Source organism: Camponotus floridanus, unplaced genomic scaffold, assembly GCF_003227725.1.
Source record: "Camponotus floridanus strain SB8 unplaced genomic scaffold, Cflo_v7.5 scaffold4, whole genome shotgun sequence".
NCBI lineage: Eukaryota > Metazoa > Arthropoda > Insecta > Hymenoptera > Formicidae > Camponotus > Camponotus floridanus.
Window position 1 is genome coordinate 760,767 of NW_020229547.1, and position 14,196 is coordinate 774,962.

General features: G+C 36.2%; 1 protein-coding gene across 2 annotated transcripts in view; it reads left to right on the plus strand.

Moving 5' to 3' along the window:
• LOC105248820 (nucleolar and coiled-body phosphoprotein 1) overlaps positions 1-14,196 on the plus strand; it is a 118,122-nt gene that overhangs the window by 89,699 nt on the left and 14,227 nt on the right. For both annotated transcript variants that reach the window (XM_011253826.3, XM_020026746.2), the window contains one exon: positions 3,786-3,921. In XM_011253826.3, coding sequence (XP_011252128.3) covers positions 3,786-3,921 — 136 coding nt within the window. The remainder of the gene's footprint in view (positions 1-3,785; positions 3,922-14,196) is intronic.

Genomic DNA, 14,196 nt, shown 5'->3' on the forward strand with positions numbered 1-14,196 from the left:
TACAGTGGTGACAAAATACCCCCCGGCTACGGGCGCGGAGAATATCGCGGGGGCAGAAGAGGGTGAAAAGTGTCAGAGGGTGTGAGAGAGGTGGGAACAACGGGCACAAACGGAACGACGAGCTTCGGTGACAGAGTGCTGAAACCGGTGACTTCCGGCGTTGCTTATAATTGCTCCGGCACTCAGTTTCTGGTGCCTGGGATTGCCTAGGGCATTTCACCTAAACACTTTGCCAGTGGGTTTACAGCTCCGTCTTCCCGCATTTTGCGGTTACCTCGAAAGTACGCTCGAAATATCATGTCTCGCTTTTAAACCATCTTCTCACGCGGGAACTTGTGTTGCAATCGATAAAAATGGATGCATTTAACGATTGTGCATTGCAATTAGTTACTTTTGGTATTTAATATATTACTTTTAATTACTCGTATATTTATGCAATAATTATTTCATTATTTTTGCAGTAATTAACAAAGATTATTTTAAAGAATATCTAAGCAATTACATAAGCAATTGTATATAGCATATATATATATATATATATATATATATATATATATATATATTCTTAATATTTTTGATTACATTTTTTCTTTCTTCTAAATAAGTTTTACCGAAATTTTTAAAACTATTTTTCAATAATACTCGATATAGAGAAATCAGTTTTTTTTTATTTTTCCAAACCTCATTTTGAAAGTACTAAATAAGATTTTTATAAAGATATTTTTTGAAACAATTTTTATTATAGCAGCTATATTTTATTTCATGTATTTTTGTTTTTTTCCACTTTTTTACATTTGACATGTTGGTTCGTGAAAAATTTAATTTGCTACCCTCAACTCGGCGCCTGATTATTATACGAATAAACGGAAATGTGGCTGTGCCACGCGAGAAGTTCATAAAAGAAAGAGGAAGAAATGTTGTAGCGAGGGGACGACACCTGAGTGTGCCGAACAAAAGTTTTCTGCGCCTCATTGTCACCGACAACCTCCCCGCGAAAAGTCCGCGAACGTCGCGAAGGGCGAGGTGACAAAGACAGAGAGTGGATGCCACTTGACTCAGAGAGGGTGAATCGTTATGAGTCCCGCTTGTAAACCCTACTTAATACTTTAGCGCTTTATGTTATGCGTGAGATCAGGCACCGGTGTGTTGCTCACATTTATCACTATAACAAAGAGCTTTAGTGCAACTTTGGTAGACGTGCAAAACTTTAAACTCTGTCGTTCTTTTCAGCGATTCCGTAAGACTTTGTTTGTGATTTGCGACACTTTTGATCACATTTTAGTTATCAAAAGCTCGATTTATTTGGTTCGTAAATTTAGAGCAACGAGCATTGGCGGAATGCCAGATGCCAGGAGGAATTCCTTGCCATTTGTACCAAGTCGACTTACCGAAGCGGCGATTAACTTACGGCGAATGAAATTACATCGAAAAGTGGAAGTAATTAATTCCCGACCGATGCAGAGGGAAGCGTCTGACTGTGACTCTTAGAATTCCGGAAAAAAATTGATTCCGTACGAGAGAGAAAGAGAAAGCTACGGCTTTCATGCCGATATTTCTCTGAGAGTGAAAGTGATTGATATTCCTGTGCTACTTAAAAGTACTTTTACGTTCGCCTTATCTTACAGCGTTCATTTTTCTTGCAACCCTATTTCATTTAACGCCATTATCTGCATAATGTTAATGATATCCTTAAAGTATCGCCGATATTATGGAAAAATAATACTGCTGATTTTTTTTTAAATTAAGGGAGGTCGACATCGTAAATGTGACATTTTCTTGGAAAGTGCTATTCTGTGTAACGGTATTATTTATGTTATGAACTGTATATTCGCCATTAATATAGTTCGACGTTCTACAAGGCCGCAATGAACATTAGTATCTGTATCTTAATGGAATTTTTTGATACGTTATTTTAAAAATATGATGTTTTATTTCCTAATAATTAAATTCTGAAAAATGATATAAAAGATAAAATGTATCTATTCCTAATATCCCATTTTAAAATATAATATTAACAGCATACGTACGTTAAAATTGCAATAAAAGTCATAAAATATAATAAAATCAGTCAATTAGGCCGGATGAAAATTATACCTAATTATAATACGGTGACCAAACAATCGGATTAAAGCCCTCGATAAATCGAGCGATATTAACGAGCGAACATGAACGAGTGTGATTCGTATTGTTTACACATTCAATAACATTGTGTTCAACAGATGACGTTTTAAGTAATTAAACACACAAAAAGTTTAAACAATTTGGAACACCTTGTATATTTATTATTTTTCATCGTCTCTCTCACCAATGCGCGAAACAGCTTCACGGATTTATTTTACCCGCTTAACAAGGCATTGCTATAAATCCGCATATTTTCACTCGCCGAATTAAACGGCAATTCGTCGCCGGCATTGCCGATAATCCCGCGTAATCGTTTTCGCAACCATCGGCGCGAATTTGTTGGCAGACGTGCGAAAAGTCGAGTCAGCCCCGTTCGTCATCAGATTTGCGACAGCCGATCGAACGGCCTTCAACCGCGCCTGCGATTCGTCCCCGTAATTTCCGTATAAATGCATAAACGTGCCCACAAAATTTATTCGTTCCACGAAGGAGAAATCCCGCGATGGAAGAGGAGAGAAGAGCGGGCCGGTAGATAAGGTGGTTGAAAGCAATCGACTTCGTCTTCGAAACAGCCCCTGGAGGCACAGCGCCCAACTTTGGCAGGAGAATTCCAATTTTGGGCGTCTTTCAATTTAAGACTACTTACTTGTCTTCCCCACCGTCGCCTTCTTGTCCGTCTTGCATCACTGAGATGTCTGCTCGTTCCGCGTTGCCGAATTTCCTCCTTGCTTCCTCTCTTTTTTTCCGTTACGATCCCGATTATCGATACAACATTGAATGTGAGATCGAGAAAGAGGAAAGACGCTTTCATTGATTCCTCCTCTTTGTTCAGAGCGTCAAAGAGATGTGTTTCCTTCTCTGTCATCTCGTGCTCTTCATTATTTGTTATTTAGAATACAAAGAAAGATTTATTATCTTTATTATAATTATTATGGTTAATATCGATGAGGCATGAAAAAAATAGCAAAATTGCAATAAAATTGAATGCACTTCCGCAGAAAATATAAGGAAACCTTTCTTCGCTTGTCCGATAATAATCGATTGAATTTAAAGAGAGGAAAATTCACTTTTTCCTGTTTCTTCGAATTAAGATTGTTGAAACAAACGGGACGTGTAATCATGTATTCAGAAATATAAACAGGTTTAATTTCTGTACAAGGGATATTAATGTAGCCATCTGGCCGATTATTTGGAAACTGCGTTTAATCCACCGGGTACACACACATGACAGCGGAAATGAATTGGTCGCCACAGTTGTTTTCTCTCGAAATAACGATCATCATTTAAGGGACGACTGGAAGCATTTCTGCGTCAAAATATTGCTGTAATTGGCTGCGATTCAGGTTCAGAAAACGGTATTAAACTAACATTACTGCATTGAAACTAGGTGCCGATAACAGAAAACCCTTGCCCTTCCAGAAAACATTCCTCTTCGAGACGAAGTTGAGTGTTATGCTAAAACGTCGAGAAAATCGTGCCATCAAATTAACATTATTAAGATCAATAATGCATATACGTTTATTCAGTGTCACTATATATATCAATAACAAGAACGTCACATTTAATGAAAGCGCTAGATCGAACATGATTTCAAACACAAAAATATGTGCCGGATGTACCCTTTGACTGGTAAAGGAAGGAAATAATTTGTGCTCTGTTTGCAGGCGGAAGTTGAGGTTGTGGAACAATACAGCGACCCTAGAGACAGCAAGAGCAAAGCGTACATCGAACCGGGAGCGGAGTCGTCCCTGCCGACGATTTACAGCAGAGCAAATCGCAACTATTGTCGACCTTACACAGGTAACTTTATCCCTTGAGTCAACATCGGACATAATAATACAAGAATATAATTCTAGTTAAGTCGCAACAACTGTTATGCGTTCAGTGAGACATAAAAATAGCAACTTTTTGTTTTAAAAAACAAAAAATTAAGAAATATGTAAGAATACATATATTTTAAATTTTAGGATATTCATGAATCTTTGAAGAAAATTATAAATTAACATTTATAAAATTATATTTTCATTAATATGTAATTTATAGCAGTTATTTTGCCCAATAGCTAAACTAATTAATTAATGTTAATTATTTGTATACAAAAGTCATGTTTGATCCCACTAAATAAACTCTTATAGCGATGCATTTTGGGCATTTCGTTTCATATGTTTGCAATAAAAATATATTAATGCAAGTTATTTTGTAAATTTATTATTCTGGCTTTTATTTAAAAGGTCAAAGGCGTATGAATTTTTTCAGATTTTTTGAACATTTTTACCTTTTGAAAAACGTTCCAGACAAATTTATTATTCTAGCCTTTATTTAAAAGGATCAAAGAAAGCATATAAATTTTTTCAGATTTTTTGAACATTTTTACCCTTTGAAAAACGTTCCGACATAAATGACTCCCCCATTTTAAAGGTATTAAAAATAACAATACCGTTGGGGTAATATCAATAAATACTAATTGAAATATATTGACAATGTTTGATGCACGAATCATAATTTCGCAGTATTTAATATATCGGTGATATTATATAGATTGATTATTGATGATATGCGATAAGTTTCGGAATAATGCAGTTAAGCGGAAATTCTCTGCCAAGCCGCAAATTAATGTGGCGAGCCCCCGATGTTATCCGCCAATACTACGACGTACGAATTATCGAGGTAACAACTCAGTTAGCGCCAGTTAAGAGAGGGAGAAGAGCCCCTCGATAATTGAACGGTACGCACAGGTTGGTCGCGAGTGGCTAACGGATTAATCGACGGGATCGGGCGAAATAGGGGATCATCTCTTTTTCGCGGTAGATGATACTCATCGATTTGGGAAATTGCAAAACCGGCCGGGCGGACCCACACGCGGATTAGAATCTTTCGTCCTCCTGCGTCTGAGGAGCGAATGAAATTCAGAGATACCGACATCGGAGTTGCGGATTAAATTCCTCCTCGCGAAGGAATGTTGCGGCTCGTGATTAACCCTACGCTTGGTTTGTCTCGCGTATACGATTCGAGAGAATCTGAATCTGATTCGTGACCCACGTGGCACGTCACCATGTATTCTGGCACTCGAGTATGCAGATTGCCGTGTAATACTGATCCCGAGTAAACACCGGTGGAATTTGCACCCTTACCATATTCATGAGGTTTTAATTCAGGAGTTAGCATGTGGATGTGGCAAGAATCAAACATGTCGGAGAAGCGTAAAGGTTTACTTTTTCTTCTCGATAAGTTGGAGGAATCATATGATCCTCTTTCCCCTTTCTTATCCTTTTCTATATAATAATTTCAGCGTGATAATTTTATTACGCGCGTTACTTAAATATATTATGCGCGTTATTGCATTCCTTTATATTTATCAAACAAGGAGAATAATTCTCTTAACTTCCTTTGTCACGGAATATTCGTTCTATACATCGTATCTTTCAGTCGACTCGCGTCGAAATCTCCGCAGTCAGGCTTTCGGCAGGGACATTATGAGATTAAAAAGTAAATTGTCGTCCGCGCGCCGTTCGAGGAATGCCGTTCCTTTCGCGAGAATTGAATCAGCAGTCGCGTCGATGCCGGGGGTGAATATAAGAGAAGCGCGAGGGTCGCCGAATGGAATTTTCAGACTGGCCGCTTTATAAAAGGGTACCGATGACGCTGAAGCGTCAGGACGGCTCGCCGCCCTCCGTTAACTTCCGGCGGTAGCCGCGTCCTGCGTTGCTGTCTGTTACTACTGCGAGGCGCTCATTCGCTCGTTGACACGAACTTTTCGGTCTCGCGGTGTGTGTCGTCGACGTTCCCGCTTGCCATCGACACCACACACGCGGTGTCCCCTCCCTCCCTATAATATGTCGTGTGATATTTAATTAAACTTCCCATCCCTACTCTCGTCGCCGAACCTCCCGTTGTACCACCCGCCCATTCTCTCTCATTCCGCTTTCATAGTTCGTAAAGTTTCAAGGGGTATTTCAGTCCTCCCTCCCGCATTTCCCAGCGCCGCTCCACTTATTAACCGTGTTTTAATCAGACCTCTCGACAGATTTTTTCAGAGTACACGCTTTGCCGTGTATTAAATTAAAATACAGTCGATTACCGTTAGAAGAATCTTTCCGCCGAATAGAATTGCAAGTTTTTAAACAGCAATTTACATTAAATTGCTAGAAATATAAGTTTAAAAGTAAGTCGCAACATTCTGTTTTTTTTAAATCAATGTTTATTAAATTTTATGGAAATATAGTCATACCACACAATTTTAATCATGTTTAATATCGCACGAGTGTTACTGTTACTGAAAGAACTTTCGGGCTCCTCGTTTGTTCGTGCAACCCCTCTTCAAAGTTACCCTCATTTCAATTACTGGTACCAGGTGACTTGTAGCTCGTTCCGCGTCCCCGAGCAGTTAACGCCCGTGCGGGTTCATCGTATGCAAATGTCAAGCCGTCCGTCGGTTTGTCCTTCGTCCGAGCGGGAGAAGGCGGGTCCAGTGTTCATCAAACGTTGGTCAGAAACTGTCAGTGTTAGCGCAAATTTATACGCGTCCAGCGAAGTGCTGGGTTAAAGCCGAAGGCTTTCCAGTGTAATGCCCTCTGATTCAACTGTCCGATTGCGCACAATAAATGCATATTCATAATAGCTAAATACATTCGAGAATATCCGATTTCTGTAACGTTTATGATACTCAACTTCGCATGTGTAAGTGACCCGAAAGTTTGTTTGATCGCCATGAAGATGAATAGTCAACAAGACCCTTCTCTGTCGTAGTCTCCGATCTACTATCCTCGATTATTCCTTCTTGCTCTCTGTCTCTGTCTCTGTCTGCCCTCCCCCTCTCTCTCTCTCTCTCTTTCTTTCTCTGTCTTCTTCTCTTCCTACCCTTCATTTTCCCTTCCACCATGCTTCGAAATGCGCCGCACTCTATCCCTCACTTTCTCGCGTCGTAAACTAGATCATTTACAAACTGTCAACGACATGGTTCCGACTCATCCGACGCAAGTACGTGTGCTCGTATCTCAAGGCGAGATCTTAATCCCCCCGCGCAATTTCGTAAGCTGAAATCGTGTATTACTATGGATGAAATGGAAAGTTTTTTTTAACATATAGCTGCAACGACATGCCCCGTAATGTCAAAATTAGTTGAATTGAACAAAGCTTTTGATTTTACTACATACATTTTATCTTAATCATTCACGAAAACTTTATAAGTATGTTATTAAATTTCGTAAATATATTTCGTAAATATATTATCGAGTTTCGTAAATATGTTATCGATAAATATGTTTTCGGATTGCTCGATTTATTACGTTCTATTCTCTTATACACATAAATGAATTAGTGTAGTCATTTCGTTTTATATATCATTTCGTTTCGTTTATTGTATAACTGAATTCCTATAAATTCCTACTGTTTTTGCTTTCTCTCTAGCAATTAGCTTTTTGGAATTTTCATGCTGAAAAAACGCGAATAAAATGATTAACGAGATTTGAATAATACTTTTTCTTTGTTTTCATATAAAAAAAAATTCTATAAAACTATTATAATTAATAATTATCTATAAAACTTCTCTTTATGTATCACAAAAAATAAGTGGATTAAGCATTATAATATTGTAATTTGTAATATTCTCAATTTAATATAAAATTTTTAAATAATTTTTAAATTTGTAGCTTTAACGTTCAATACTTGCTCCAGACTCTCGTAAAGGGCAAAGATCGCTACTAAAGCTACGAAGCAAACCCTTCGTCGAGGAGGGAGCCCTTGAATTCATTTCATGGGCAATTGCAATTAGCATTTATGTCGGGATTTGCATATCGTTGCGAGACAATTTCGCGCGCGCTTAGGCTAATCTTTGTGTCAGATGCTCTCCCGTAGCGCAAGAAGCGTTCATAGTTACTGAAGATCGCTTATCTCACCGGTATAAACTACCTAAATTTCTGGTGAAATTCGTGACTTCTGAGATAATGCTTAGCGTATTACGTAATGAGAAAGATATAATATACACATAAGCAGAATTTAGAGATTACAATATTTAAAATCGATATATAACTAAAATGTTACGAAAGATTATTACTTTTTGTAATTTTTAACTTTAAAATGTTTGTAGCAATTAAATAAAATGTTTGTAAATATAAAATAAACTTATAAATGTGAAATGAAAATACAAATCCTGATTGAAATTGCATTACATACGATGTTAAAATAAAAACTCGGATTTCTCGTTAACTCGGTGATTCGATGCGCGGTGAGCAACGGAACGTAAGATTGAATTCGAAAGCGAAAGTAAACTCGCGACACACGATTAATTCGAAGAGTCCATAAAGGGTGCAGAGATAGACGCAGTCGGACGAACACTTGAAATCAGCGGCCAGGTTTTGGACACGTTCGAAAATCCTCTCGGTTTACCTATGTCGGGTTGCGTCCCTTTCCGCCGCAACGATCATGCCCACGTGTGACCACCAACGTAGATTTCAATTGCGCAATGTCTACCGATAGGGAAGTAGCGAATAATCCACGTCGTTCTCCTCCCTCTGCTGTGAGCGACAGCTTTGAGCTGCATCATTGTACACCCTCTCTTTTTGCTGTCGCAAAACCCTTTCCAATGATTTCAAGCATTGATTTTATTGCCAATAAAATCAATCAAAGTCAACAGCGTTGCATTTGCATAGTCGCCTTTAACAAGAAGCGAAATCACTATCGAGGATCAGTCGAAGCGCGGGATTTAGGATTGCGCGTTTTTTGCGTATTCGTCGAGTAAGTGCGATTTCTATCACGCTGTTCTAGGACTATTGGATGATATTTCAAGATTGGATTTTCGATCAATTCAAAATTCTCTATGATATAGTAAACGGATTCATTGACTGTCCGGATTTATTACATCTCTATAAGACTTCATATTCCAGCAAGGTCTCTGAGAAATTGCATGCTTCTTCATGAGAAAATGCATCATATTTCCTATAGAAAGTTTAAATCGTTGAATAGAATAATTTCACAAGAATAATAATAAATAGAATAATTTCGAGAGAATAATGATGAGTAGAATAAATAGAATAATTCCGGGAGAATAATAGTATAAATAAAATAATTATTTGTTAACGAAAAATATTTGTTTAATCATATTGATTTCCTTCATATAAGATTGGTTCCAAACGAATGTTGCATTACTATCTTTCAACCAATATGATACATGTTCTTAATTACATTGATTTAACCTTGTTGCCTAAACTAAATATCTTGCATATTAATTCAAATATTTAATCTATAAACATTTTTTGTTTTAAATTTTCTTTTATTTGTTTTTGAATTTTATTTATATTTTTATTTTCTGTTATTAATTCACTTTCTTTATATTTCTATCTTATATATATATATATATATATATATATATATATATATATATATCTGTTGATGCATCTCTTTATATTTTTTTAATGTACTGAAGAGATTCTCTTTCCCCTTTATTTTTCATTAAATAAATAAATAATAAAATAAATTTTAATTTGAACCGGACGAGATCGCGGAATTATTATCGCCCAATACACGAATCATCGAAAAATAAATGATATCCAAGCACGAGAATGTCTTTTCCTCATATTTAGCGCTGTCAGCTTTATCGATGAACAACCTCAGCCTTTTATACGAAACAGTAATCAAAGGAAATCGCATCAGAACGGTATTCTAAAAGATCTACGTACCCTCGTAATCAGCTGCTGTTTCAATCATCTTGACTATGCGTACATGTTCGACAACGTGCGTTTGTGTAGCAGATACTTTCTAAAGAACAGACGGATTCCTTTCAAAGTGGCCCGCCTGCCTCTTCCTTCGATTCATTTCCCTCTCTTTGTAGTGACAGCTAGTAATCGTTGCCATGACCCTGATAACTTTGGCTTGTTAGAAGCTTCTTTTTACTCCGAAAAGACGACGAAGCGTAATAAAAGGGACTCGAGGAAGATGTACTTCTACAAAGAGATGCCGGCAGAATTACTATATCACGCTACAAATGATCTTTATTTTAACTCATATATTACATTAAAAAAAGCGAAATTACAAGTTCAAAACTTGTTCAATTCAAGTTATTTATACAAACAAGAAATTATTGCGACATTTATATGTTTGTGATACTTCCTTTTTTATTTGAAAAATTTCAAATGCGTTATGTCCATTTTCCTGCAACCAAGCCCTCAATAGGGCTGACACATTTTGCACGAAAATACTTTGGCCAATCTCGCGATCGTAACTGTGAATCTTGGCGCGACCGAGCCAATAACCAAGATTGCCTTTCGTTTCATCGTTGCTCGGCTCGGCCCGTAATCTTCAACTGCTTCGTAAGACGCCCTGAAGACGACCAGCGGATATCGTCCAGCAAGGTTAGGCAATTGCACGACCATTTTTATACTCTTCCCTTATCCCTTTTTTTTCTCCTAGAAGACGATACAATCCCGTGATTCATATATCCCGCGGACCCATTATCGTCACCTCGGTCATGTTACGAGGACAATATCTAATAAAAAGCGAAGTGGCTCCGGGCTTACGTCGAGGTCCACTTTCTTTATATAAAGCTATCCCTAAAATTTCGTTCGTCCTCGAAATTTTGTCGGCCGTCAATTGTAGAAGAAATGAAAAATTGCATAAATAGCGTCGCGACTTTCGCAATCTGGATAAAATAACGTGTTTCGGATTATATAACCGAGCATCTGATCCCGGATACCGCTGGAATAGTTTTGGAAATTTGTGTCGTCAAAACATAATTATAATATAAAAATATATATTTATAATTATACATTTAATATATTATATATATTATTATATATATTATATATATTATATATATTATATATATTTATTTATGTATACATATAATTATATATTTTCTCGGATTATGTTATATAAAAAGAATTAAATAGCGCACGCATAGTACTTGCAACGTTCGACTACTTGCTAAGATTAATAATATATCATTATTTATGAAATCTTTTAGATATTAATTTAATATTATTTTGAAAAATTTACTGTTTAATAATGTAAAATTTTTTACACATCATAAAGCTTTGACTTGATTGATGAATGATAATTATCGAATCAAACCAAGCTTGCGTATTATCCGTTCAATTATTTCCAAATAATTTGATTGATGGCCATGCGAGCCATGTGTTATAGGTTCATAAATGGTTCCCGATAATAGGCTGTTAGGAATAAAGTTCCACGATCTTAGCAAAGTTTCTAATCGAAAGTTGATTGCAATATCATAACATCGTTATCCGTTAATCTTAATCGATACAGATAATTTTGACATTGCGCGCATATTTCTTCTGTGTGCTCGTCTACAATTTATACACGATTCCAGTATTAGTTCTGAGATTGTTTCGGACGTTTCATCTCCGTTATCTGCAGATTCATGTAAACAAGATACATGTGACAGCGTTTCGTGTTATCTGTAGTGATTGCTAGGCGAGGATTTCGCTCACCGGCAGTAATAGATTCATTAGGGTAGACATCACTGTACCACCCCAGCATGCCGTACCGTCGCCCCTAACTCCGTATGCACATACCCTCTTTCATTTTCTGTCATTCGATCACTCATTCGCATGTAGTATTCGTGACTGACTCGTCTACTCGTTTAATCGTATTGTTATGTAATTAGGTAATTAATCTCAGCATGTTTTATTATGTTTACTTATTTTACATAAAATTTTACATATAATTATTTTCCTTTATCTGAAATATGTAATAAAATAAAATAATATTTGCTAAGAAATATATGAATTTTAAGAGAATATTCTTTATATAATGTTATAATTCATACACATATCTTATTCATCAGTTGAAGATAAAATTATTGAATTCAGCTATCATCTATTTTAAATCTTTCTTATTCATAAATTTAAAATATTCATTCACGTCACATGCGAATAGACGTGCGTATTTTTCAAATGTAACCCATTTTCAATTTAATCGAACTGATCGATTATCAATTTTCTAAACCTTGTTCTCTCTTTCGCGCAGTCGACAGATATCTGGCAAATCTGATTATTGATCGGCAATCAATATCGTTGCGATTTGGCGACGTGCCAACGCATAGCATTCCTTTATATTTGTGTTACGTGCGTGTATTCGAGCAACCATAGTATTGATTGCAATGTTTCTCGCTTGCAAGCGAATAATCGAATTCGACGAGTGAGCAATGCTTATCTCACTACAGATTAATCTTGAACAAATGTAATTTTTTTCGTGTTTTCGCGCACACAAAAAATACAAAAAATCTTGTCTGACATTTTAAGATAGAAATATGGAGACACTTTTATATTTGACTTATATTTTTCATTTTTAAATTACTTCAAATATTGACACCGAGCAAGTAAAGATCGTTTCTTTGCGTTTTGCAATCTTTTAGTATACTGGAGTTTTAATTTTACATCTTTTCCGAATTGTATGAATGAAACAGATGCAAATGCATATTCATGATTTTGTTCACTCCCACGCGAAGTCTTCTTCTTTTTATTTTTTGTTTCCAAAGAATCGTATTCCCATCGACATACTTTTCCCCTCGACATTCTTTTTCATAATTTTATCGTGATATTACATGAAATGCACGTGGATGATGCAATATTGCGTTTTCTCGTAGTATTTCTTTTTCAAATTCCACTAGGAATCTATCTTTATTACTAAGTTTATAGGTCGTGCCCTTTAATTTCCTGCGTGCATTGTTACATCTTCTTAAATGTTTAAAAGTTAAATAGTAAAAAGTTTCATTCGAACAATGCTGGAAAAGTAGCTGCAGTTGAAAAGAAAGAAAGCAATAGATCTTCGCTCCCGTTTTATATTCCTGCGGCGAGGGTGGGTCATCAGTTGCCTCCTGCGATTCTGCTCCTTTGTGAAAGTTTGAATACGTAGACAACGTCTGGTTTCGCAAGGACCGTTTCTTCCGCAGCCTCGGTATTCGGAGTTTCTTCGTCGTTTGTCATTCGCTGACAAGATGTGCCGCGAATTCAGAGAAGAAGGTGAAAAGAGAAATCACAATTCGTCCCCCTTTCACGTCGGCCGAGCCATGTGATAATTTCTCGGATTCATTGTCCAGGAATTAATTCCCCATTTCGCGCTTCGCGACTCCCTCGGCGCAGCTCCTTTGTATTTGACCGTAGAGAATTAAGCCCTTGCGCGATAGAGAAATGCGCCGGAAATTGAGGATATCCTGGCGCGTGATCGATTCTACACTGATTTTATCTACCAGTTTTATCGTATAGGATTGCGCGCATTCTATCGAAATTGTGGATCCTTTTAGAGTTATTCATGTTTTTAAATTCAATGGTTTAAGGATGTTTTGTACAATCCCAGCAAAAAGTCTGAAAATCAATATTGACAAATATCCACTTTTGGTGTATTTTGAGTATGAGAAATTGTGTAGAATATTACAATTTGATCTTAGCTACAATGCAGAGATGTATTTTTTAATATCTATTATGTTTTTACTGAAATATTCCAAATTTTGTTAATCAAAATGATTAACTTTTGGCAGAGAATTTCGTCTTGTGATAGATACATGGCTAACTTCATTGAATTATATTTAATATCTTTTAATCAGTTAGTACTTGTATAATATTATTTGACCAAATATTTCTTCTGTATCTAAACTTTTGCAAATTTTAAACAAATTCTGAATATTATTTCCATGTGTTTTTGTCATTTGAATCGACGTGGTTATACGTTTCCCATAAGAACACATGTTAATTCGGTGCAAATTAAAATCCTTATAACTTGTGAACACTTTAGTGAATCGATTTAAAAATTGTACTGAAGATTCTAAACATATGTAAGGACATTCTGTACAATTTTCATTAAATTCTCAATATTTTGAAAATAGGTACAAAACATCCTTAAGTTGTATAATTTTATATAACTTGACAATTGTTAAATTATTTGCGCGTACATAATTTTACATTAAAATATGTTGACGAAGAAGAAACAAACTCCAATTTATTAAGATATAATTAATACATGTCGTATATTCATGTCTGGCAAAATACCTACTGTACTATAGCAATGTAATATCTTTGATGTAGAAAATAATGTCAATGGGCGAAATTGATAGCCGAGCCTTTG